This window comes from Lissotriton helveticus, chromosome 4_1, assembly GCF_964261635.1.
Source record: "Lissotriton helveticus chromosome 4_1, aLisHel1.1, whole genome shotgun sequence".
Lineage (NCBI taxonomy): Eukaryota > Metazoa > Chordata > Amphibia > Caudata > Salamandridae > Lissotriton > Lissotriton helveticus.
In genome coordinates this window covers 819,636,086-819,660,581 of record NC_136063.1, presented here as the reverse complement: position 1 = coordinate 819,660,581, position 24,496 = coordinate 819,636,086, and the positions used below count along the sequence as shown (strand labels likewise).

The 24,496-nt window shown below is 46.8% G+C and overlaps 1 protein-coding gene across 1 annotated transcript in view; it reads right to left on the bottom strand.

Annotated features, from left to right (window-relative positions):
- SMCHD1 (structural maintenance of chromosomes flexible hinge domain containing 1) overlaps nt 1–24,496 on the bottom strand; it is a 2,317,253-nt gene that overhangs the window by 1,520,077 nt on the left and 772,680 nt on the right. The window contains exon 22 of the mRNA XM_078687460.1: nt 20,991–21,063. Within this exon, the coding sequence (XP_078543586.1) occupies nt 20,991–21,063 (73 nt within the window). The remainder of the gene's footprint in view (nt 1–20,990; nt 21,064–24,496) is intronic.

Here is a 24,496-nt window from a genome sequence, read left to right as displayed (position 1 = left end):
TCCGTCCACTTATCCTGGTCCCCGAGCCTCTACGACACACCCCAAGTGAGGCGATTGCAGCTGAGGGCACCGGGCCTCCTCCGGTGTGGTTGACGGCGATTCTGGCGCCTTGATCACGGCTGGGAGGCAGGGAGAGGAGTGCGGCCTGGTGCACAGCTGGAAGCCGGGACCTCGATTTTGGCGCTCCCCGTCCGGGAAGCACCTGTGTGGCGCGGCCGCCTTGCCGCTTCTCCGGCGCTGGATTGACCCGGCGGGACAAGAGACGGCTGACACTGTCCCCCCGGGAGTCCAGCCACTGCACTACAATTTCGGAGGGGCGAGGCCCGCTCCATTGGCTGCAGGGGCCTAGCGGGACCGGCGGAGACAGGGGCCTCGAGTTTCGCGGCTCCCGCCCGGGGCTTGCGTTGGGCTGAGGCCGCTTCCGGGACTGGACGACGCCTCACCACTGCTCCTCTACAAACGAAGACCTATTCAAAGCGGTGCGGCGGTTGGCGGGCCCTGTGGCGGGCGGCACATCGTGAGTACCCCCATCTGGACCCCCAGGTATTACCGGCAGTGGCGGCAGGACTAAGGGCGCAAAGAGGGCGAAGCAAGGCCCCATCAATACGCTAAGTGACTTACGGGCTGCTGGTGGCGTGGGGGTGGCTCCCGAGGCCTGCCTTACTTCACTTGAGCTGCGATACTAGAGGGGTGTCCGGGTGAACGCATCTGGCGGTGGGACGTGATCGGCTGAGGGGGTCCCCATTGGGCTGGACGGAGGACGTGGGGGACCCCATACTGCCACGCCTGTGTTGACTGTCGGTGGCCCACGGGCGGGTGGCGATCATGACCCGAGGAGGAGGCGGCAGCCAAACCAAGCAGCCGACCATCGACAAGTTCACAGGACCCGCTGGAGGTCCAGGCCCATCGGGTGGGGGACAACAACAACCACCCCCCCCGGACAATACCGCTCTTATGGCCGCCATCACCCAGTCCAGGGACATGCTGGACGCCAAAATCGGCGCGGTGGGCGCGGATGTTACCTTGATACGCCAAGACCTACGGAATGCGGTGACGCGGATTACCGAAGCGAAATCCAGAATCTCTGTGGTGGAGGACGATGTCGGGTCCTTGAAGAAACGACTAGCGGTGGTGGAATCGGTGCAGAAGAATCTGGCGCTTAGGGCTGAGGATGCGCTCGTCGTAACAACCTCCGATTTGTTGGTTTTCCGGAACGCTGTGAGAAGGGGAACATGGAACAGTTCCTTACTCAGTGGCTGCAGAGCTGGCTGCCTCCGGGGATCCTGTCCACGTGCTTCGTCATTGAACGCGCACATTGCGCCTTGACCCAGAGGCCGCCGGAGGGTGAGCGGCCCAGGGCAGTGATCGCTAGACTGTTGAACTACCACGACCGCGATGTTATCCTGCGGGAGGCGAGGTCCAAGGATGCCATCCTATATGAAAACCACAAGATCATGGTTTTCCCAGACTATACCAAACTCGTGCAACAGAGGCGACAGTCCTTCATGAATGCTAAGGCGAAGCTCCGTGGTCTGGGTCTCCAATACTCCCTGCTGTACCCTGCTCGCCTGAGAGTAATCTTCCAATCCAAGACGTTGTTTTTTGATTCTCCGGAAGATTTGTTTCGATGGACGGATGAAACGGTGGCGCTCAGGCCACATGCCCAGCCGGGACTGAATCCGGGGTCCTCGAGGGGTTCCTCGCCGGAACGAAGAGATCAACCGACCAAGGGTAGGAGACACCGGAGATCTAGATCACGAAAGCGGTCGGCCTCTGCCTCTGGTGCACGGGGAGGCGGCAGAACCGAAGATTCGGACCACTCTGGGAAGTGACATTAATACCTTCAGGTACTCTGTGCTCCCTGTTTGATGGTATGGCTCCCGGGGAGGGGAGAAGTAATGGCGGTGGCCCGGCGAACTGGACGCTTTACTGATGCCTCAGCGTCATCTCGAGACTGTGTTCTTGGATTTAAATGGGGTGGTGGAAACTGGCTCGGGTACAGCCGATTGGGGGCTGTCCCTCTCCTACCCTCGTAGGAGTTGGTTTTTTTTGGGGGGGGTTGCGACAATTGGTTTAAGGGTGTTGGGATCCATTGGCATGGTTGGTCTTGGGCCCTCTGTTTTGGGCTTGGGACTGCCCATGCCGCAACAGATGCTTCATAGTTCTGTGAGGTGTAGGGGGGGGGGGTTGGGGGAATGGACAGTAAGGGAGGGAACAGCAGTTGCTGTCCCTGAAGTTTTTGAGTTTTGGGGTGGTAGGGGGGGGATGCACGTGCTTTCTATGAAGATGCAGATGTTGTTGAGTGGTGGGTGGTGTGGGCACGGGGGGCTTTCCTGGTGGACTCCATCTGACTATGGCTGATACAGTACACGGACTCCCAGTGGAGTCTCTACGAGTGGTTACATGGAATGTAAGGGGGATGCTAGACAAGGTGAAACGTGGGGCTGTCCTGCGCTGGGGAAAGAGAGCCGCCGCAGATGTGCTTCTGCTTCAGGAGACTCATATGATGGGGTCGAAGGCGCTCAGCCTGCAGCGATTGGGCTATCAGCAGATATACCATGCTGGCTTTACCAGGGGGTCCAGAGGGGTGGCCGTTCTAATCCATCGTAGAGTGGCGTACGTACACGAAAAGACGTGGGCTGACCCGCAGGGTCGTTATTTGTTTGTCAAGGGCATGGTGGGTACGGAGCCCGTGGTCCTTGGGAGTGTCTATGCCCCCCCCCCTGCAGTGGGCCCTAGCTGAGAGACTGTTCCAGGTGTGGGGGGATATCCCGGAGTCCCTGGCGGTGGTCGGGGGAGACTGGAACGAGGTGATGGACGTATGTATGGACCGCAGGGGGCGCCGGGAGCTGGGCGGGCTGACCCCCCCCCCCCCCTCCCTCTACTAGGCTGCGAGCGATGTGTGATGGAATGGGCTGGATTGATGCCTGGCGACATATGCACCCTACTGCGCGCGAATATACGTTTGTATCTGCTGTGCATGGTTCCTTTTCCCGCTTGGACTATATGTTTGTTCCCCGGTTGTGTATGTGCAGGGTGCGTGCAGTGGAGATTTTGCCGAGGGGACTGTCTGATCATTCCCCAGTATCGATTGAAGTAGAACTCTTTAGGAAACGTCAGCCCTTTAGATGGAGGATGTCCTCGTGGCATCTTCAGCAGCCTAGTTATGTCAAGCATCTCCGGGAGGTCATTGATCATTACTGGCGGGAGAACCTTGTTGATGACATTGACGCAGTAGTGGTGTGGGAAGCTTTGAAGCCCACGGTGCGAGGGGAGGATATTGCATGGACCACTGTGGCTCGCCGTGGGCGTCGTGAGGCGATCGTGGTGGCTGCGGCACTGGTGGAGACGCTGGAGCGGCAGAGTCGGGGATGAGGTTGGCGTGCGGCTACTTCTCCAGGCACAGCAATCCTACGCGTCAGTCCTACTAGACGAGGCCAAACAGGCGTGGCTGGCCACGCGGAGCCGGATATACCAGTGGGGTGACAAATCGGGCTCCCTGCTCTATAGACTGTGCCAATATAGCATTAAACCCGACATGCTGCCCGGTCTTATTGCTGAGGATGGAGCGGTTATCACGGACCCCACCAGCCTGGTGGCGAGCTTCGCCACCTACTTTGCGACGCAATATGCTCCGTGTGATGGCTTATCAGAGGAGGAGGTGGCTAAATTCATTGATGACCTACCCCCTAAAGCAGTGTCTGATGAGGCCAGGAAATCCCTAGATGCTCCTCTCACGGCGGAAGAACTGGGGGAGGCCCTGGGACAGCTTAACGCGGGTAAGGCCCCCGGGCCGAGCGGTTACCCCTGTGAATTTTATAAAAAATATCATACGCAATTAGGGCCCCACTTTCGGCGTGCGCTTGAAGCGGCGCGTGCACAGGGTAGACTGCCGCCTGATTGGCGTCATGCCGAGATAGTGGTTTTCCCGAAACCGGGCAGGCCCCCTGATAGGCACGACTCATATCGCCCCATCTCGTTACTCAACATAGAAGCCAAAATACTGGCCAAGGCCCTGGCGAATCGATTGCTTCCATATATAACGGAACTGGTACACCCCGATCAATCGGGCTTTATGCCTGGCAGGGCTACACGCCACAATATTCGGCGTGCGTGGGCTGCGATAAATGCTATGGGGGCCACGGGTGAGCAGGCAGCTTTGTTGCTTGCTGATATTAATAAAGCGTTTGACTCGGTGAGCTGGACATATCTGTTCGCGCTCCTGCCCCGTCTCAACCTGGGCCCTGTTTTTCTATCCTATATTAAGCTACTCTATACGGATATCACAGCTGCGGTGCGTATTGCCGGGGCGGTGTCGGAGACCTTCCACATTAGCCGGGGAACCCGACAGGGATGCCCTCTATCCCCGTATCTCTTTGCCCTTGCTATGGAGCCATTGGCCGCCTGGGTACGTATGGATGCGCAGATGCGAGGATTTGTGTGGCCCCGAGGCCTCTCTGATAGAATTGCGTTGTACGCTGATGACGTCCTTTTCTTCCTTACGGACCTGCGACGCTCCGGGCCGCGAGTATTGGAAATAATGCGGGTCTTTGGAGAGGTCTCGGGCCTATACCTAAACCTGGGTAAATCTACCCTGTGGGTCCTTGGAGGTGGTGCAGTATCGGACCCCTGGACACTGGACCTGCGGGTGGCGACCGGTGGCTTGCAATACCTGGGAGTGTTCCTGTCGGAATCAGTGACCCTCACGTGGGAACGTTCTGTGCTGCCGGTTTGGGAGCGGGTGCAGGCCGACGTGAAAACTTGGTCCCGGATGCCTCTTAATATCTTTGGCCGGTCCGCCATTTTCAAGATGGTGGCGCTTCCACGCCTCCTGTATCAGCTGCAAAACTATCCCCATCCGGTCCCAACCTCGTGGTTTCGGCAGGTGAATTCGGTCTTGGGGCGGTTCCTATGGGCTGGGGGATCTGCCAGGGTGGCGCTGCGTACGTGCTTCCTATCTACGTACTGTGGAGGACTCGCCACCTCGGACCTCATGTCCTACTATCAAGCAGCTCACCTGCTCATCCTTAATGACTGGTGGTACGGTGATAGGGGTGACCCGGCATATGCATTAGAACGCACACTGATGGGTGACAACACTCTTCACATGCTCCTCTACTCTGCTCGGCTGCGGCGGGAGTTGCCCAGTGTCACGAAAACTGTCTTCCTTGTTTGGCGTCAAGCGTTGCGACGCATGGGCTGGTGGGGTAAGCTGACTGCGGAAACACCGCTGTGGCGTAGCGGTAGACTGCCTGCACTGGCCTCCTTGTCGGGTTTCGGTGGCTGGGACACGATCGGGATCTCGTCGCTGGGTCATGTGATGTCTGGAGCTGCTTTTAAGTCGTTCAAGGAACTTAGTGCGGAGTTCCACATGCCGCGGACCCAGTTCTTCCGTTATCTGCAGCTTCGGCATGCGCTAACACCATACGTTGCAGACTTAGACTCGCTCCCCGAATTCAGCCCTATTGAGGCAAAGTTGTTCATGGGTGATCTCGGAGACAAAAAAGTATCCCGAATATACCAAACGGTGGTCACTCACTGCGCCTCTGACCTCCTTCCCCTGCGGACGGCCTGGGAGGCGGATGTTGGTCCCATGGACGAGGACGATTGGCGAGAGGCTCTGGAATCCCCACGAGGGACTGCCATCGCAATGAGGCTCAGGTTTATCCAATTTAAAATTCTCCACAGGGCTTATTTCACCCGTGAGCGCCTCTGGAAGGCTGGACTGATTGGATCGCCGGAATGCCTGCGTTGTGGGATGGAAGTGGGCTCGCTGCTTCATACGGTGTGGCTGTGTCCTAGAATAGCTGGCTTTTGGAGAGGTGTGTGGAATTGCCTGTCTGAAGTACTACACTGGGACCTGCCCCGCACTCATCGTTTAGGATTGCTTCATATTCTTGAGGGAGTGGGGGGGAATAGTTATAAGCGCCATCTACTGCTATTGGGGCTGGTACTGGCCAAGAGAGACCTAGCACGGGCTTGGAAGGACGAACGGGCCCCTCCTCTGTGTGTATGGAAAGCAGGATTAGATTTTTGTATGGGTCTGGAGCGCCCGATCTTTGAAGCGCGAGGGTGCCCCCGCAAGCACTTTAGGATATGGAAAAGATGGGCCGATTATAGGGACTTGCCACTGGACCCCCCAGTCGAACCCGAAGAAGAGCCCTAGGCTTCCCCCATGGTGTGGACCTGTGTCTTGCGCCATGCCGGCTACACTGTACTCACACAACGCTGTTTCCTCTTCACACGTGCACAGGGTTAGGGAGGGACTACGGGGTGGGATTGGTTGAGGGTGGTGGGAAGTTGGGGTGGGGACGAGGTGGGGGGTAGTTCCAAATAAATATGATTTGCAACGATACTAGTTCGAATTCAGATCCTGCCATATGTAATGTATCCAAATGCTTAGTGGTCTCTCCTGATTGTGGGGTGCCACATTGATTGCCTTGCTTGATTTATTCAATAAAATCTGTTGTGAAAAAAAAAAAGTGACTAGGTTACTGCTTTTTCCAGATCTGCGCTTGCTGGCGCAGAAAAAAGAAGAACTGACATCAGCACGCGGAGGCGGCGTCTAAGTACTCCGACGACGTCATCACGGCGCCCACGACGCCAACGACGGACGCGGAGCCGCAGACGACGCCTACCGACGCGCAAGGGTACTGCTACGCAAAAATTTCCGGATCCAGTCTGACGCCTGGGGATATTCTAAGGTAAGGAATCTAATACTAACGTGTCTCTTTCAGATACCTCGGTATTCGTCTCTGCGACTCTATGAGTTGGAAATGTCATCATCAAAAGATGCTGCTGACCCACAAGAGGGTGGTGGGGGCCCTCCTTAATGAACAGCGTGCCTCATCCCTCAAACCCATTGCACCGGTACTTGACATCTATAGGGCAAGAGGTGTCAGTGCAGCTCTCTATGGGGCTGAACTCTGGGGTGTACAGAATGTGGATCAGCTGTCCCGCTCAGAAAACAAATTTCATAAGGACTTAATGGGGCTCCCCTACAGTACGCCAACTCTACCTCTTCTCTGAGAAATGGGTACTCGGCCCATTAGTGACCAGGCAAGGCTCCGTCCTCTTCTTTTGTGGGCGCGTATCTGGAAAGTCCCAGAAATGTCCAGTTATGCAGAAGGTTTAAAAGAGGTTCTATCAACGCCTGGCTGGTCTAAGGTCCGCTGGTTAAGGGAAGTCAAGCGCCTTCTTGTAGACCTGGGCCTTGAAGACGCTTGGAATACTAGAACTGCCCCCCCCAAGTCAGTCTTGAAGAAGTTATATTGGAGTTGGGTGATTGACGGCAGAAGCAGTAATGCTAATTTGTGTAGGACCACTGTGGATTTCCTTTTGGTTAAGGAGGTGCACTTCTGCGAGCCGTATCTGGATATTATCTTAAAACCCTGGGACAGGGCTCTATACTTCAAATTTAGGGTAGGCCTACTTCCAGTTAGGAAACTGACTTCTAGGTGAAAGGTCCCGGCACAGACAATTCCCTTCTGCCCCTTTTGTGAGAATAGGACAGAGTCAGTCCCCCACCTGTTGTTTGAATGCTCGGCCTATGTAGTTCCCCGCCGCAGATGGTTGAAACCACTCTGTAGAGAGCTTGGGACCAGATACCATAAGGAGGCCCTATGAATTTTGAAAACGGACCCGCGGCCCCTGTTTGCATGTGGCCTGGCGAAATTCCTAGGCTGGGCATGGCGCATTAGATCAACTAGGTTTTTGTATCTTGTTTAATATGTATTTTAGACTGTTTTTATGTAAATTTTTCGCGCCACTTGTAGTATGAATTGTATGCTTATTATCTATGCATTGCCTCCTTTTATTGTTTTTATGTACATGTATTGCTTTTTAAGATATGCATTATATCGAAATAAAGCCTAATTGACTGACTGACTGATTACAGCTGAAGAATAGATGGAAGAATTTCACAAGGATAAACGATATCGAGATTTGTGCGAGGTCACACAAAGAAGGAATTGGAAGGTTGAGAAACATGTAAAAAGTTTTGAGAAACTTTCACCAAGTATTTTCAGTCAAGTGTGGAATCTGGCATTATTTTGAAAGGTAGTTTGTTTGTACCACCCAATACTTTTAAGAACAAGTTAATAAGAAAAGACCATGAAGGATATTTAGGCATCACAGCTACCAAGATAATTCTTAGAAACCACTAATGGTGGTTGGAAATGGATAATGTGGTAGTGAAATATATCAGTACATGTTGTGAGTGTTTATCTGACAAAAATTGGCAAGTTAAAAAAACCTCATTAAATAAGGTCATTATACCGGAGATACCAGGTGATAAATTGCTAATGAATTTTCAGGTCCCTCCAGATGTTTTAAGTGCAACAAAGGTATATAATTGTTGTTATTGATTACATCTTAAATTGGAGTAACTACAAGAGTGTAAAAGAAATAACTACTGAGGTTGCCATTCGATTTTTAAAAGTGTGTTTGTGTTAGAAGGGGTACCTACAATTAAAATGGAGGACAAACCTTTGGCAAAGAGTCAAGCATAATCCATTACACAGTCGCTTTGTATTCACTGCAATCTACTGAACTGGTAGAATGAGCCAATAGGTTTATAAGAAGGTGTCCAAACCACGATTGACACCAATCAGGTAATTGAGGAGTACCTGCAAAGCAAAATTTGGGCTTATCTCAATACTACACATTCTTCAACTGTCATTACCCCCTTTGAATTGTTATGGGACAGAAGTGCTTATAATAAAATGTTTCTGCCTTGCATGGTTGAGAAATGCAGGTTGCAAAGAGCTGATAAGAAAATTGTTACAGCAAATGTTCACCAAAAAAAAGCAAGAACAATATGAGGAAAATGATGACAAGAAGTTTCACACTAAGCTTAAACAAAAGTTGATAGGTTATAATGAAGAAACCAGATTTAATAGTCAAAGGATATCTTAAATGTGATGCCCCTCAAAAAGGATTAAAACTGTGGAATTAATCTTAAATCATAGCATATGAAAGAAGATACTGATTTTTGAGTGACTGCATGTCCCAGGCTGCTCCAGGGCAGGACGTAGCCCCATCCCACCTGTGCTGCATTGAGGAGAGCGCCATATAGCGCATTTGGAAGCCCTGCATTGTGGGATACCAGCGTTGACTTTGTGAGAGATTGCATGATCCAGGCTGCTCCAGGGCAGGATCCGGCCCAGCCACACCTGTCGTGCATCGAGGGTAGCACTATAAAGCTTATTTGGAAGCCCTGCACACCATAGCAAAGCCCGGGCCAAGGGATAGCAGTCCACGCCCGGAGAAGACCAGTCTGGGCCACTTCCTTTCATCTGCTTTAAAAATACTTTTAAACTATTACCATTTCCCCCGCAACATTTCGTTACTATGGGAAAGCGCAAAACCCAGTCATACCTCCGGGGGGCCCAGGGTCTACACTCGATGGGTTCCTAAAAGGGCAGTTGAAGCTGCTGACAGGAAATTAAACACGTGGAGTGCCGCATATCACTTTCTTCCCCTCACCAGCTCTCTTAAGTTCTGCCTCACCTTTAATGGAAGCTTAAAGTCTGAGTCAGACCATAAAACTTATATTTCCCACTGCAGAGCAGGGTCTGGCCCATTAACACTCTCAGAGCCAGCAGCTACAAATGCCTTGTTGATGACAGCACCTCCAGTGGAAGAGCTCACACCTCAACACAATGGTCCCAAAATTAGACACAGGGTGGAAAAAAGGAAGAAGACTGACCCAGGGACTAAGTCCAAGAGGCCATGCACTCACAATCTCGCTCCTAAGCCTATTACGGACACAGTAACTGGGGATTCTCTCCCGGCCCAGATGAAAAATATCTGTAACAATTTTATGGTCTTTTTGGATAGTAAGTTTGATTCTAGTTTTTGCCTGCTTCAAGGCAATTGACGTCAAACTAAACAACACGAATCCGCCCCTCCCTACTGACAATACGTCTATGGATTTGCATCCTGCCCTTTATCTAAAGCTTCCCTCCCTGATATTCCAAACACCTGCAGTATAGTTCGGGAGGGGTTACTTCCCATTGAATTGGCTTTGCCAAATTCATCAAATGCTCCTGGGTTAGCTCTCATGGATAATGACCAAGCAATAAAGAAAGCCAGTTCGTCAAATGGCAGCAGAAAGGGCAGACCATTGGATGAAGTAAACGTTAATAAGGGGACAAAATTGCCCCCCTTTCCCCAATACCCTTGGAATGTACCTCATATGTATTGGTGCTGAAGAATGTCCCTACTCTTTCCCCAAGCAGAAAAGAGGATTTTCATGGCTAAGAGAATAAATCAATTCACTGGTTAAGAGGCAAAGCAGGGAGGCTCACAGGTTTACAGTCTGAAATAAGAATGGTTAGGAGACCCCCCCCTTGATTGGCTCAGGGTTAAAGGTGAAAAGCGGGGACTGTGTGGTTATTAACTACAGAACTACCTCACTGGTAAAATTCTTTCTGTACTCCCTTGAACAGCAATGTCATAGTTTACCCCTGAGCGGCATACAGGCGGTATCGCATGGTTATTTTTATTCGGTGCTACCAGGAGCAAATATGGCATTTAACAACACCCGGCATTTGAATAGCTCATCTTGCGCCATAACAACACGCAACTCATTTGAGCCTTTATCCCCTCTGGAGTACCTGACTTAACTTTCTTTTAACATGTTCTCCGCGTTAGGGATAGGGGCTCAGTGACTCTGAAACAGTGGAAACAATATTTCACAGATCTGCTGGGAAAGGTTCTTTTTCTTTAAAACCACTCTACACACGAACTCCGTGGAGTTCCTAGATACCCACCTTGGGTGGTTCCTTGGGTCCCCGGCTCTTCTCAGTCTTCTGGGTCCATTCTTGTCTTGAGTCGTGGTTCGCATTCCACTATTTTAGTATATGGTTTGGTTTCCCTCTGGCGACCACTGCATATTTGTGCTACTTACGTGATCTATTTCCTAAGGATTGTGTGTATTGCGGTCATATCTCCGGTTAGGAGATCATTTTATTTTATTTTTTATTCAAAGTTTTATATAGCGCGAACAAGATCCTTACAGATATCAGAGCGCTTCACAATGACAGGGTAGGGGCAGTAGGAATGAACAGAGGTAATGGGAGCAATGTAGAAGTCACTAACATGAAAGGATAATAATAAAATACATAAAACATATCAATATACAGTCAGGTAAACAGGTAATATAACGGCACAAGTCATTGATCCCATTACAGAGGTGTTCAGGTACACCTTGAGTGTGTGGAAGGCTTATACCAGTGTTTTAGTATAGAGAGCGCACTGAGTGGGGGCATCGGGAGGGTGAATCAGTGACCCAATGTGTCTCATATATTGGTCTGTAGGAAGAAAGTAGCGTAGTAGTGTCACCATCAAGTAGAGGTATAGTGCCAAAGGACAAGGTGAGCATTGATACAAGGCAATGCAGAGTCTCTGATCCAGCACCTATAAGGTTCAGGAGATCGTGGCCAGAAGGATGGTTTTCACCTCTTTCTTGAAGAGTGCAGCGGAGGAGATACGCCTAGTTTCAGGCGGGAGCGCATTCCAGATCCTGGGTGCCATTCCTGAGAAGGAGCGCTTGTAAGTTTTCTCTTTCCTGAATCTACGGGGTTTCAGGAGTAGATTTTTTGAGCTTCTATTGGATCTCGAACCTCCTGATATGGACAACTTTTGAGCGAGGTAGTTGGGTGCATTGTGGTGCACGGCCGCGTGTGTCATAACTGCAATTTTTAGTTGTATTCTGGCTTCAAAAGGCAGCCATTTTAGGGACTTTAAATCTGGGGAAATATGCGAATGTTTTCTTGAGCCAGTAATGAGTCTTGCGGCAGCGTTCAGGGAGGCTCTTAAGGGTGCTGTTGTGGATAGCGGGAGTCCGCTGAGGGTCACAATTCCGTAGTCGATTCGAGGGATGACTAACGCTTGTACAGCAGTTTGGAAGTCTTCAGTAGGGAGGAAGGGTTTGATTTTCCTCAGTGTGTTGATTTGGAAATTAGCTGCTTTTGTGGCTTTGCTAACGTGTTGCTGCATGTTGAGCTTGGCGTCCAGTGTGATGCCTAGGGATTTCGCTGAGTCCACGATGGTGGGTTGGACATTGAGTGCTGTTAGGTTGTTGAGCCATGTTTGGGTGGTGGAAATTTTCGCCGGGGGTGAGATGAGAAGGAACTCAGTTTTCAGAGCATTTAGTTTGAGGTGATTATCGGCTAGCCAAGATTGAGTGTTAATAAGCGTGGAATTCAGATGTTTGATATCTTCCGGAGATTGAAGCTTTAGGTACAGTTGTGTGTCGTCGGCGTACATATGGAATTGGACATTAGAAGCTTGGAGCAAGGTGGCGAGCGGTTCCATGACGAGGTTGAACAATGTGGGGGAGAGGGAGGATCCTTGAGGAACACCTAGATCTGCAGGCACAGGTGAAGATAGCACATTATCGATCTTGAACTTCTGAGACCGGTTGTGTAGGAAGGACGAAAACCATTTGAGAACCGAATTTGAATAATACATTGTGTCAGTAAGTGTTTATAATAAAATACTTATTTTTATAACAACACTGTGTGATTCTTTTTCACTTAACCTATACCAAAATATTAAGTACTGGTAAAACAAGATGTTTTACACTCCTTCCGGATTAAGCCTGAAGGCTGCTATCCACAGCTACCACTAAGAGAGCGTTCTAAGGTTGTCTAAGACTACTAAAATCACCATAAGGGTCCTCTGGATTAGTCAAGGGTGCTACACTTACAAACGTGAGCACTATATACTAAGCCAGCTTCCATAGACAACAATAAACGAGTGGATGAACAGGGCAGGCTGAACACCCCTATAAATATGTATAATAAATATGTATTATATTACCTACTGGCGGTCGCCAGTAGGTATATATAGTTAGGATTTTTTTCCTATGGGATTTTTGAAAATTCTATGTTGAATAACTTTGGCGTTTGAGGACGGAATTGGCTGAAATTTTCTGGAAAATGGAACATTTTGTTTCTGAGCAGCCCCTGAAAATTTGGGGGGGTTTCGTCAAGCGGGGGCCGAGAAAAAAGGGGGGTCCCAAAACGTGTTTTTAACATTGAGTTTTCCATAGGGCGGTTGGACTCACTTTTAGCTCGATCGGCTGAATGGATTTCCACGAAACTTGGCAAAATTGTAGGGACTGGTAGCCCGATGTGCCTTTGCTATGTCTCAAGATATATGCTCCAGTGGTTTTTACGAAAATTAACTTTGAAAAATATATATTGGGCTACATTGGGCTATATATATGTTGGAGCCCAAATGTAGCCCAATGTAGCCCAATGAAGCCCAATGAAGCCCAATGTAGCCCAAAGATGGCCGCCAGAGACAAAAAAAACAAATGTAGCCCAAATATCAGCCAGATGTAGCCCAACTATAGCCCAGTGACAGAATGTCCCAGAGTGTTTTAAAGAACAACTAGAACGCTAACAGTCTTACTTATGACAAAAGTATGGCACACCTGAAGTCATCTTGATTGGAATAAAGTGGTAACACTTACTACATTTAATTTGAAAAGGAACAAAGTAAGGGGTTTCATTTTGCCATAGAAATGTTATATATATATATATATATAATATATATATATATATTACCTACTGGCGGTCGCCAGTAGGTATATATAGTTAGGATTTTTTTCCTATGGGATTTTTGAAAATTCTATGTTGAATAACTTTGGCGTTTGAGGACGGAATTGGCTGAAATTTTCTGGAAAATGGAACATTTTGTTTCTGAGCAGCCCCTGAAAATTTGGGGGGGTTTCGTCAAGCGGGGGCTGAGAAAAAAGGGGGGTCCCAAAACGTGTTTTTAACATTGAGTTTTCCATAGGGCGGTTGGACTCACTTTTAGCTCGAACGGCTGAATGGATTTCCACGAAACTTGGCAAAATTGTAGGGACTGGTAGCCCGATGTGCCTTTGCTATGTCTCAAGATATATGCTCCAGTGGTTTTTACGAAAATTAACTTTGAAAAATATATATTGGGCTACATTGGGCTATATATATGTTGGAGCCCAAATGTAGCCCAATGTAGCCCAATGTAGCCCAATGAAGCCCAATGAAGCCCAATGTAGCCCAAAGATGGCCGCCAGAGACAAAAAAAAACAAATGTAGCCCAAATATCAGCCAGATGTAGCCCAACTATAGCCCAGTGACAGAATGTCCCAGAGTGTTTTAAAGAACAACTAGAACGCTAACAGTCTTACTTATGACAAAAGTATGGCACACCTGAAGTCATCTTGATTGGAATAAAGTGGTAACACTTAATACATTTAATTTGAAAAGGAACAAAATAAGGGGTTTCATTTTGCCATAGAAATGTTATATATATATATATATATTCACTGAAAAAACCATAGGTTATAGACCATATATAGTTAGGAATTAGCATTTACAAAACCTTGAAAATTCACTGAAAAAACCATAGGTTATAAACCAGATATAGTTAGGAATTAGCATTTAAAAAACCTTACTTTACTCACACAAAACCATTGAAATTCCATATATAGTTAGTTGTACTAACTATATATCGCGCACCCGCAATCCACTGCTGATCATGTCACATATTACATCATTCATGACATCACTGATGACATCTCAAATGACATCACTGATGACATCACTGATGACATCTCAAATGACATCACTGATGACAACATCCAGTGACTGTATGTTTCTGTAAAGTTAAAATATGTCTTACATATTGAAGAATGAGTGGATGTAGAAGTGTCTGAACAAAGGATTTAGTAGGTGCATGACTGACTGTATGAGTGAGTGATTAAATGTGTCTCACTGAGTGCATGGGTTAGTGACTAAACTGTCTTAATTTGTGCATCATTATGTCTGTTGTTCTGTAAACTGCTGCATGTGTTGATCAGTAGCTATATGATTAACTATATGGGTTATTGATTGGTTGCCCAAGTATTTGTATGGGAGACTGAGAGTGTGTATGGGTGGCTGGGAGGTGTATGACTCTCTGCATAGATGTATGGGTTCAAAAGTGCATGTGGAAACAGCTGTATGGGCGGTTGACTGTGTGCATGACTGTATTGGTGAGTGAATAGATATCTCAGTGCTACATGTCAAAGTAAGTACATATGTAAAATACAGTACATGTGAGAGTTGACATATATAAATAACTGTGCATAAGAGCCAGTGAATGTGTGAGTGGCTGTATGGATCATTGTGAACTTGTATCCAGGATTGTATAAGTGAGTAAATATGTTTTAGTATATGTTTGAATAAGTAAGGTGTGTTTAACTGTATAGTTAAGGAAATGGAGGTGTGATTGATTGTTTGCATGACTGACTAGCTGTGTGTGTAACTTCATGGATGAGTGACAATCTGTGAGTCTGTGTTTACACTGAGTGTATCTAAGGTTATATTAGAGTCTGAAGAGGTTCATCGTATTATCACATGAATGATGTCATCAGTGATGTGATCAGTAATGTCAAATGAGATGTCATCAGTGATGTCATCAGTGATGTCATTTGAGATGTCATCAGTGATGTCATCAGTGATGTCATTTGAGATGTCATCAGTGATGTCATCAGTGATGTCACTGACCATGTCATGAATGATGTAATATGTGACATGATCAGCAGTGGATTGCGGGTGCGCGATATATAGTTAGTACAACTAACTATATATGGAATTTCAATGGTTTTGTGTGAGTAAAGTAAGGTTTTTTAAATGCTAATTCCTAACTATATCTGGTTTATAACCTATGGTTTTTTCAGTGAATATATATATAGTTAGGATTTTTTCTCTATGGGATTTTTGAAAATGATAATAACTTTGGCGTTTGTGGACGGAATTGGCTGAAATTTTCAGGAAAATGGAACATTCTGTTTCTGAGCAGCCCCTGACAATTTGGGGGGGTTTCGTCAAGGGGGGGCCGAGAAAAAAGGGGGGTCCCAAAACACGTTTTTCCCATGTTAATTTCCATAGGGCGGTTGGCCTCACTTTTAGCTCGAACGGCTGAATGGATTTGCACGAAACTTGGCCAAATTGTAGGGACTGGTAGCCCGATGTGCCTTTGCTAGGTCTCAATATATGTGCTCCAGTGGATTTTGATAAATTAACGTTCAAAAAAATATATATATCTGTAACAGAGCTCCGGGTAGCGCTCCGGTTCGCGTACTTGACGCGTAACGGAACTTCGCGAAGGGAAGCTGATTGGCTCTCCGGTGTCTGTCAACATTCTAAACAGTCCGGAGCGGCCGCCATCTTGTCTCTCGGTAGGATCGAGAGACAAGAGGAGGCCAAAAGAAAGGGGGAAATGACCATAAGGGGGCATAGTAGATCCTCCCTGACCCCCTAGGTTTGATGTGGAGGCTTTAAAACGGCCCCGCGGGGCAAAAAAAAAAAAAAAAATGTTTTTTTTGCGTGGGGAGCGCCCGGTACGCTTTTGTGCAATGGGCGGTGGTAATCTAAATGATGAGGGGGGGGGGGCAGCGTTCAAAGCACATCAGCGTGCATAAACACGAAAATGTTTTTATCTACCACGTACTTGACTTATATCTCTGAGATGCATTCCCTTGTGTTTCGGCAATGGTAGTCTGTTCATTACATAGATCGCCTGAGGGCGGTAGTACAGACCGCGCGTAGGAAAGGGTCAAAAGCCAGGGGTATAGGAGTATGTAACAAGCGAGCCATTTAATTGAAAAAACTAAACGTGACAAACGGTTGCAGGATCAGTGAAGGTTGATTTTATAATTGAAAGTATAACAGGATCAGTTACAATAAAATCGTCCATACGCACACCATGGGCGAGTATCATGGGTAACATTATTTCGAAGCTTTATTAATACAATAATCAATAATGAAAAATCGACATCAATAGGGTTGTCCGTATTCCTAGTCAGTACCCTTCCCCGCCCGCCATGTGCACAAAGACCGCATACATCCCCCATAACGTCAAGGCTAAGTAACTAGAACGTCATAAGGAGTTGCAAGTCGCTCCCATACTGGCGCCATTTTGGTCGAGGCCAGGCAGGTCCAGAGTATAGTTCAATGTCTCCAATAAGTAGCGGCAGGAGCAGAATCCCTTTCGGCAGTTCTGGCTTCGTCATTACGAGCACTAGAAAACAAGACATTCTGGGCAATGCCACCCTTGACGCAGCCCTTTATTCTACAAGATGGTGTCTTTCAAAAGCCAGGGGTATAGGAGTATGTAACAAGCGAGCCATTTAATTGAAAAAACTAAACTTGACAAACGGTTGCAGAATCAGTGAAGGTTGATTTTTTAATTGAAAGTATAACAGGATCAGTTACAATAAAATCGTCCATACGCACACCATGGGCGAGTATCATGGGTAACATTACTTCAAAGCTTTATTAATACAATAATCAATAATGAAAAATCGACATCAATAGGGTTGTCCGTATTCCCAGTCAGTACCCTTCCCCGCCCGCCATGTGCACAAAGACCGCATACATCCCCCATAACGTCAAGGCTAAGTAACTAGAACGTCATAAGGAGTTGCAATTCGCTCCCATACTGGCGCCATTTTGGTCGAGGCCAGGCAGGTCCAGAGTATAGTTCAATGTCTCCAATAAGTAGCAGCAGGACCAGAATCCCTTTCGGCAGTTCTGGCTTCGTCATTACGAGCACTAGAAAACAAGACATTCTGGGCAATACCACCCTTGACGCAGCCCTTTATGCTACAAGATGGTGTCTTCCATTCAGAAAATATTGTTGGCAGCATTTTGAAAGGAAAGATAAACGGCCGTTCTCCTAGTGAGTCTCACATTGTTACATTTATGAAGAATGTTGAAGAGTAGTATGTTAAAAATCTGAAGCCATCGTTCTACAAACTCTCAACCAGCCTTGGATGGAAAAATCCTGAAGAATGTACAAACTGAAAACCAGTTTTTGTCTGCATAGCATCAGCAGCAACACTTGAGTCAGCTTTGTGTGAAGCCGCCATCTTGATCCAATCAATACCGTTACCCTGCACACATTCAGGGACCAGGCCGCATTGGGAGGGCACCGCAAGACGTGTCTTCAGTTCAAACGGATTGTGGGACAAGGTCCAGAATGAAGAGTCACCAAAAGGCAAAAAGTTCCGCCGGACCCCGGGAGCCGGCCGCCTATGTCGGGGGCGATCTCAGGCCACACCAGGGCAACAAGACTTGGGGAGGGGGCAGGAGCCAAGCGCCCCCTCCCAGTCCGCGCCACCACACCGCCCCTCGGGGGCCTCCGTCAAGCGGTTCAGGGAGGCACCGCAGGCAGCGGTTCTTCAGATCAGTGGCTCTCACCGGCAAGGCTCCCCTCCGTCAGCAGCGATCGTTGGCGCTGTGGTTGCGGCCGGAGGCCCCACCTAGTCAACGCCCCGGCTCAGTGATGTCATCAGTGATGTCATTTGAGATGTCATCAGTGATGTCATTTGAGATGTCATCAGTGATGTCATTTGAGATGTCATCAGTGATGTCATTTGAGATGTCATCAGTGATGTCACTGACCATGTCATGAATGATGTAATATGTGACATCATCAGCAGTGGATTGCGGGTGCGCGATATATAGTTAGTGCAACTAACTATATATGGAATTTCAATGGTTTTGTGTGAGTAAAATAAGGTTTTGTAAATGCTAATTCCTAACTATATATGGTCTATAACCCATGGTTTTTTCAGTGAATATATATATATATATATATATATATATATATATATATATATATATATATATATATCCAAACAACGATTCCTTCCGCAGAAGGAAATCCTGGAGTCGCAATTACCCAACACGATTCACAAGGAAATTGATTTCAAAGTTCTTTATTTTAATCCATAGGGTGTCAAAACCAAGACAAAACCAACGCGTTTCGACAGCCTCCGCTGTCTTGTTCACGGTCAGTTTGAATCGTGCATTATCACAGATATATAAACAAACCACATTTCCTGAAACACAAAAGTTGCCGCCCAAGGGGGCGTGATTAAGGTCAATGCCACAACCCTTTGGAATTCTGGGTTATGTAGTTCAATCAGTCTACTTTGGTTTGCGGTTAGTTTTTCCGCATCAAAGTGTCTCGCCCCACACAGTAGGTACTGTATAATCATTGTGTCTAATTATATCCAGTAGTACTCTTAGTAATGTGGTTCAATCAGTTGGTTCTTTTTTTGTTTTGTCCTAGGACCCCGTTTGGCCTTAACCAATCGGAGGAACTTTACATACATTTGTGAAAAGTCCAACAGTCTTGAAACTCCAACCAAAACAAACCTAATCCTTACAAAGCATCCCGTGGTGCAATCAAAAACAATTTTAATTTTTATTTTTCACCTTTACACCTTATGAACTATTTCACAGATCAAAGCAAACCCAAATCAAAATACCTATTAAACGATCTAAGCCCACTGGAGGGCAGCAAAACCAAAAATGAAAACCTCAAACCACAACCCACAATCGGGAACCAAAAATCATTGTGCCAAAAAATAGGTCTGCCAAACAGCCCACCTGAGGGCTACATCTGAAATCATATCAGGCAAAATTGCCCCCACCGAACAAAACTTGATGATACAAGGTCTACATTGTCAAATTGCCACATGGAAAATGCCGTGCAGAACAATATGTCACTTTGAACTACAAGATCCAGAAGTCTTAAAAGTGGGAACTGATACAGCGGACATGTGACTAGGATGTGTGCACACAAGAATGTCCTAGGACAAAACAAAAAAAGAACCAACTGATTGAACCACATTACTAAGAGTACTACTGGATATAATTAGACACAATGATTATACAGTACCTACTGTGTGGGGCGAGACACTTTGATGCGGAAAAACTAACCGCAAACCAAAGTAGACTGATTGAACTACATAACCCAGAATTCCAAAGGGTTGTGGCATTGACCTTAATCACGCCCCCTTGGGCGGCAACTTTTGTGTTTCAGGAAATGTGGTTTGTTTATATATCTGTGATAATGCACGATTCAAACTGACCGTGAACAAGACAGCGGAGGCTGTCGAAACGCGTTGGTTTTGTCTTGGTTTTGACACCCTATGGATTAAAATAAAGAACTTTGAAATCAATTTCCTTGTGAATCGTGTTGGGTAATTGCGACTCCAGGATTTCCTTCCGCGGAAGGAATCGTTGTTTGGATAAATAGCGGTTGGGCTCAACCGCAGGAGCAACGCGGCCACAACTAGCAGCGCCTACCGGAAAAGAAAGAGAGCCATATGGATTGATATATATATATATATATATATATATATATACTACTATTATAAAGAGAGAACTTGCACCTTTTGGCCAGGTAAACTCGGGAACCACAGCGCCAATCCACACACCCAATACATTGTTGGAATCCTCAGGGTGTGTAGATGGACATAGGCGACATTAAATTTAAAAAAACGTAAATTAAAAAATTACATTTTGTAAACAAAGTAGTCCCCTAAAACAAGCGCCGGCCGCGACGTAGCGCTGAGCGCGACCTAGACGTAATGACGATATGCGGGGAGGAGCGGTGACGTGCGGCGAGGAGTGGCGGTGGAGTCCGGAGTGGACGGCGGCTCAGGTAAGGCAAAGAGCGGCGAGGAGTGGCGGTGAAGTCGGTTGAGGGCGGCTCAGGTAAGGCAAAGGCAGGCGGGAGGATCGAGGCGGTCTGGGCAATGTCGGGGCTGGAGGCGAGGCATGCGGTCTGGGCAATGTCGGTGCGGGTGGGAGTGCACAGAGCCTTAAAATGCTGCCCCCAGCCCCCCTCTCCCCCGGGCAACGCCGGGGCGGGCTGTATATATATCTATATATATATCTATATATATATATTTTTTTTTTTAAATAAAATCAAAAGGCCAAGGCTAACGCCAGACCACAGAAAAAATCATATCAGCTTACTGTCACTGCATTAAGGTTACTGGGGAAAAATATTCAAGAAGTATCACAGATAAAAAAAAGGGTATGCACGTAGACATTAGGGTATACTTAGAGGGTGGGTGTTTGTGGAGCAAACAATGCAAAGAATGAGAATATGCAATTATACAAATGCACATAAATAAAAAGGATTACCTGGCAGCAGCCTTATTTTCAAGAACTGAGTGTCTTCCTGCAATCCAGGTAGAATTACCTTTAAGTTGAAATTCTGTCAAAAAGACACAGCATTGCTTACAATTTAAATGATAAATCATCACACAAATACAAAAATGTATGCTCAAGGTTATACTTCATTATAACAATATAATTAATTTTCAATTAGCCACTTTTTCAGTTCCACCGCAAGAGTCAGAAGGTCAAAACTGGCGTAGGAAACAAGAAAGGCAATAAGTCAAACAGTAGTAGAACCCCAAGTTCAGAAAGAGCTACAAAATTCATCAAAAGGTCCATGCAACTTTTTTTTATCTGTCATCGTATTTAAAAGGGGTTTCATAATTGCTGACAAAACAAACTCAAATAACCTGTATTAAGTCAACTGTAGTGTGCTATACATGCTCATGGACAGTTTATTTAGCAAACAGATAAAAAGGATACGATCTGAAAATGTATATCCCTAGGAGGATATGTTTCTTACTGGATTGGGATGCAACAGTCACTTGACTCACCAAAGGTAGTTATGGCAAGCAGTAAATACATATTCAAGAAAGTGGCAGAAAGTTTGGAATTCATATACCCATACATTATTTGGCACAAGAAATAGCAATATATAATGTTAACAGCCAGTCAGAGCAAATTACTCAGAGAGAAGGAAAACGCTACTTACCCAGTATGCATCTGTTCTTAGCATGTAGAGCTGTAGATTCACATGCTTTGCATAGCCAGCCATCTAGTGTTGGGTCTGGATGTTTGCACTTTGTTTTGTTCGAAGAAGTCTTTTCCAGTCACGAGGTAGGTGACTCCTCCTTTCGGTAATAGTGCGCATGGGCATCAGCTCCATTGGTAGATAATGGAGTTAGTAAGAGTAGTAAGAGATGTCCCTGTTATATGTATCTAAGTAAGATATTACTGCAACAGGTATAGGTATCCAGGGAGGAAGGTCGGTGCATGTGAATATACAGCTCTACATGCCAATAACAGATGCATACTGGGTAAGTAGCATTTTCCGTTCGAGGCATGTTAGCTGTAGATCACATGTATTGGATAGACTATATAGCAGTTATCTCCCAAAGTGGTGGCTAACCTGTAGCTGTTGCAGTCGTGTGAAATATTGTGCGTGAAACTGCTTGGCCCACACTAGCTTGCTGTCTTGCTAACACATCTACACAATAGTGTTTTGTGAATGTGTGAGCTGTAGACCATGTTGAAACTTTGCAGATAAATGCTTTAATGACAGGCACTCTAAAGAGAGACAGATGTTGTCTGTTCTCTAGATATGCAGCTATTGCAGCAAGATGTAAGGGTATGGAAGACTACGCTAAATTGGAAAGCTGCAGATGTAATAGATAGCTAATGATGTTTTGAATTGAAGTGTCCAACGGATCGATTTCATTGTTATTGCAGTATATCAGAAATCTCTTCCACTTAGCTGCATAGCATGCTCTTGTGGTAGAACGTCTAGCCTCTTTGATGATGATCAAGCAGTCTGGCGGTAGATTACGGTAGCTATATGTTTTCAAGAGCCAGATCACAAGATTGAGATGACTGGGATCTGGATGTCTTATCTCTCCATGGCTCTGAGTGAGAAGATTGGGAGTGAGATGTAGTTTTTGGGGAGGAACTACAGAGCGCTCCAACAGTGTTGTGAACCAGGGTTGCAGGGCCCATGTGGGAGCAACTAGGATTAGTTTCAGGGACGCCTGTCTGATCTTCCAAACCCCTAAGGGAATAAGTGGAACAGGCGGAAAAGCGTAAGCAAATATCCCCTGACCAATTCATCCATAGTGCATTGCGTTGGACAATGGGTGTGGATGCCTGGATGAGAACTTTGGGCATTTTGCGTTTCAATTTGTGGCGAACAGATCTATGTCCGGAAAGCCCCACATTTGGAAGAATGGGAGGAGAACTTTAGGGTGGAGTTCCCATTTGTGAACCTGTTGTCTTTGATGACTGAGCAGATCTGCAATTTGATTGTTTACTCCTGGGAAGTGTTCTGCAAGGAGGTACATTTTGTGACTTATGACCCATTTCCAGATGGTCTGTGCTAGTTGTGACAGCTGGAGAGAGTGTACTTCACCCTGTTTTTGTATGAAGTACATTGCTGTCATGTTGTCTGTGCGGATCAGGACAGCTTTGCCTACTAGATGTACTTGAAACGCTTTGAGGCTTAGAAAAATCGCTACCAGCCCTAGATGATTTATGTGAAGCAGCTTTTGCAGCAGGCTCCACATGCCCTGAATTGTTTGCGTCTGGAGATGAGCTCCCCAACCAGTGAGTGATGCGTCTGCTGTTAGCACTATCTGTGAAAACAGGTCGATGAAGGGCCTCCCTTTTAAAAGCTTTTGTGTATTCTACCACTGCAGAGACCGATGGGTGCGGCCGACCACCAACACTAGATCCGATAGGAGACCCTGAGTCTGATTCCATGATGTTCTAAGCACTCCTGAAGGGGATGCATGTGGAGCCTTGCGTAAGGGACTATCAGAATGCAAGACTCCATCATCCCTAGTAAACTGCATGAACACCCAAGCTGGTAATGAGGGTTGAGGTTGAAACAGAGAGTAGATTCTGACCGGATTGGGGTAGGCCAGAGCCTTATATGTATCTATTGTTGCTCCCAAATACATTTCTGTGTTGGATGGTTGGAGATGGGACTTGAACAGATTTACTGTGAATCCAAGATGGTGTAGCAACTGCACTATTTTGTGAGTGTGACATAGACAGCTTTGTTGCGAGCTGGCTTATGAGCCAGTTGTCTAAGTATGGGAAGACATGAATGTGTTGTCTTCGTAGATGAGATGTGACTACTGCCAGGCATTTGGTGAAAACCCTGGGTGCGGTAGTTAATCTGAATGGGAGTACTTTGAACTGATAATGCTGACCTGCTACCACAAACCTGAGGTACTTGCGGTGAGCAGGGTGTATTGGGATATGGAAATAGGCGGCCTTCAAGTCCACAGTGGACAGAAAATCGCCTTGTTGAAGGAGCAGGAGCACTTGTTGGGAGTGTGACCATGTGAAAGTGGTCTGACAATGTATAGATGTAGTTCTCTGAGGTCTAGTATAGGCCTGAGAGAGCCGTTCTTCTTGGGACTCAAGAAGTACAGGGAGTATACCCCTGCCCTTTGATATTTTAATGGAACTGGTTCTATAGCTCCTTTTTGTAACAGAGAGAGAAGTTCTCGCTTTAGAAGGGCAAGATGTTCTTGTGACATTGCGTGTGATCTTGGAAGAATGTTTGGGGGAGTTTCTAAGTTCCAGGCAGTAACCATATTGTATAATTTCTAAAACCCATTTGTCTGAGGTGATTGTGTTCCAGACATGGAGAAATTGTGAGAGACGTCCTCCAATAGGAGTTAAATGATTGGGGTAGCGGAAGGAAGGAAGCGACCTTTGACCCTGCTCTCAGGCAGGTCGCTCCTCTTGCCGCCGCAACAGCTCCACCTAGTGTGAGCGCCCCCCCCCCCATCTTGCTATTGCTGCCG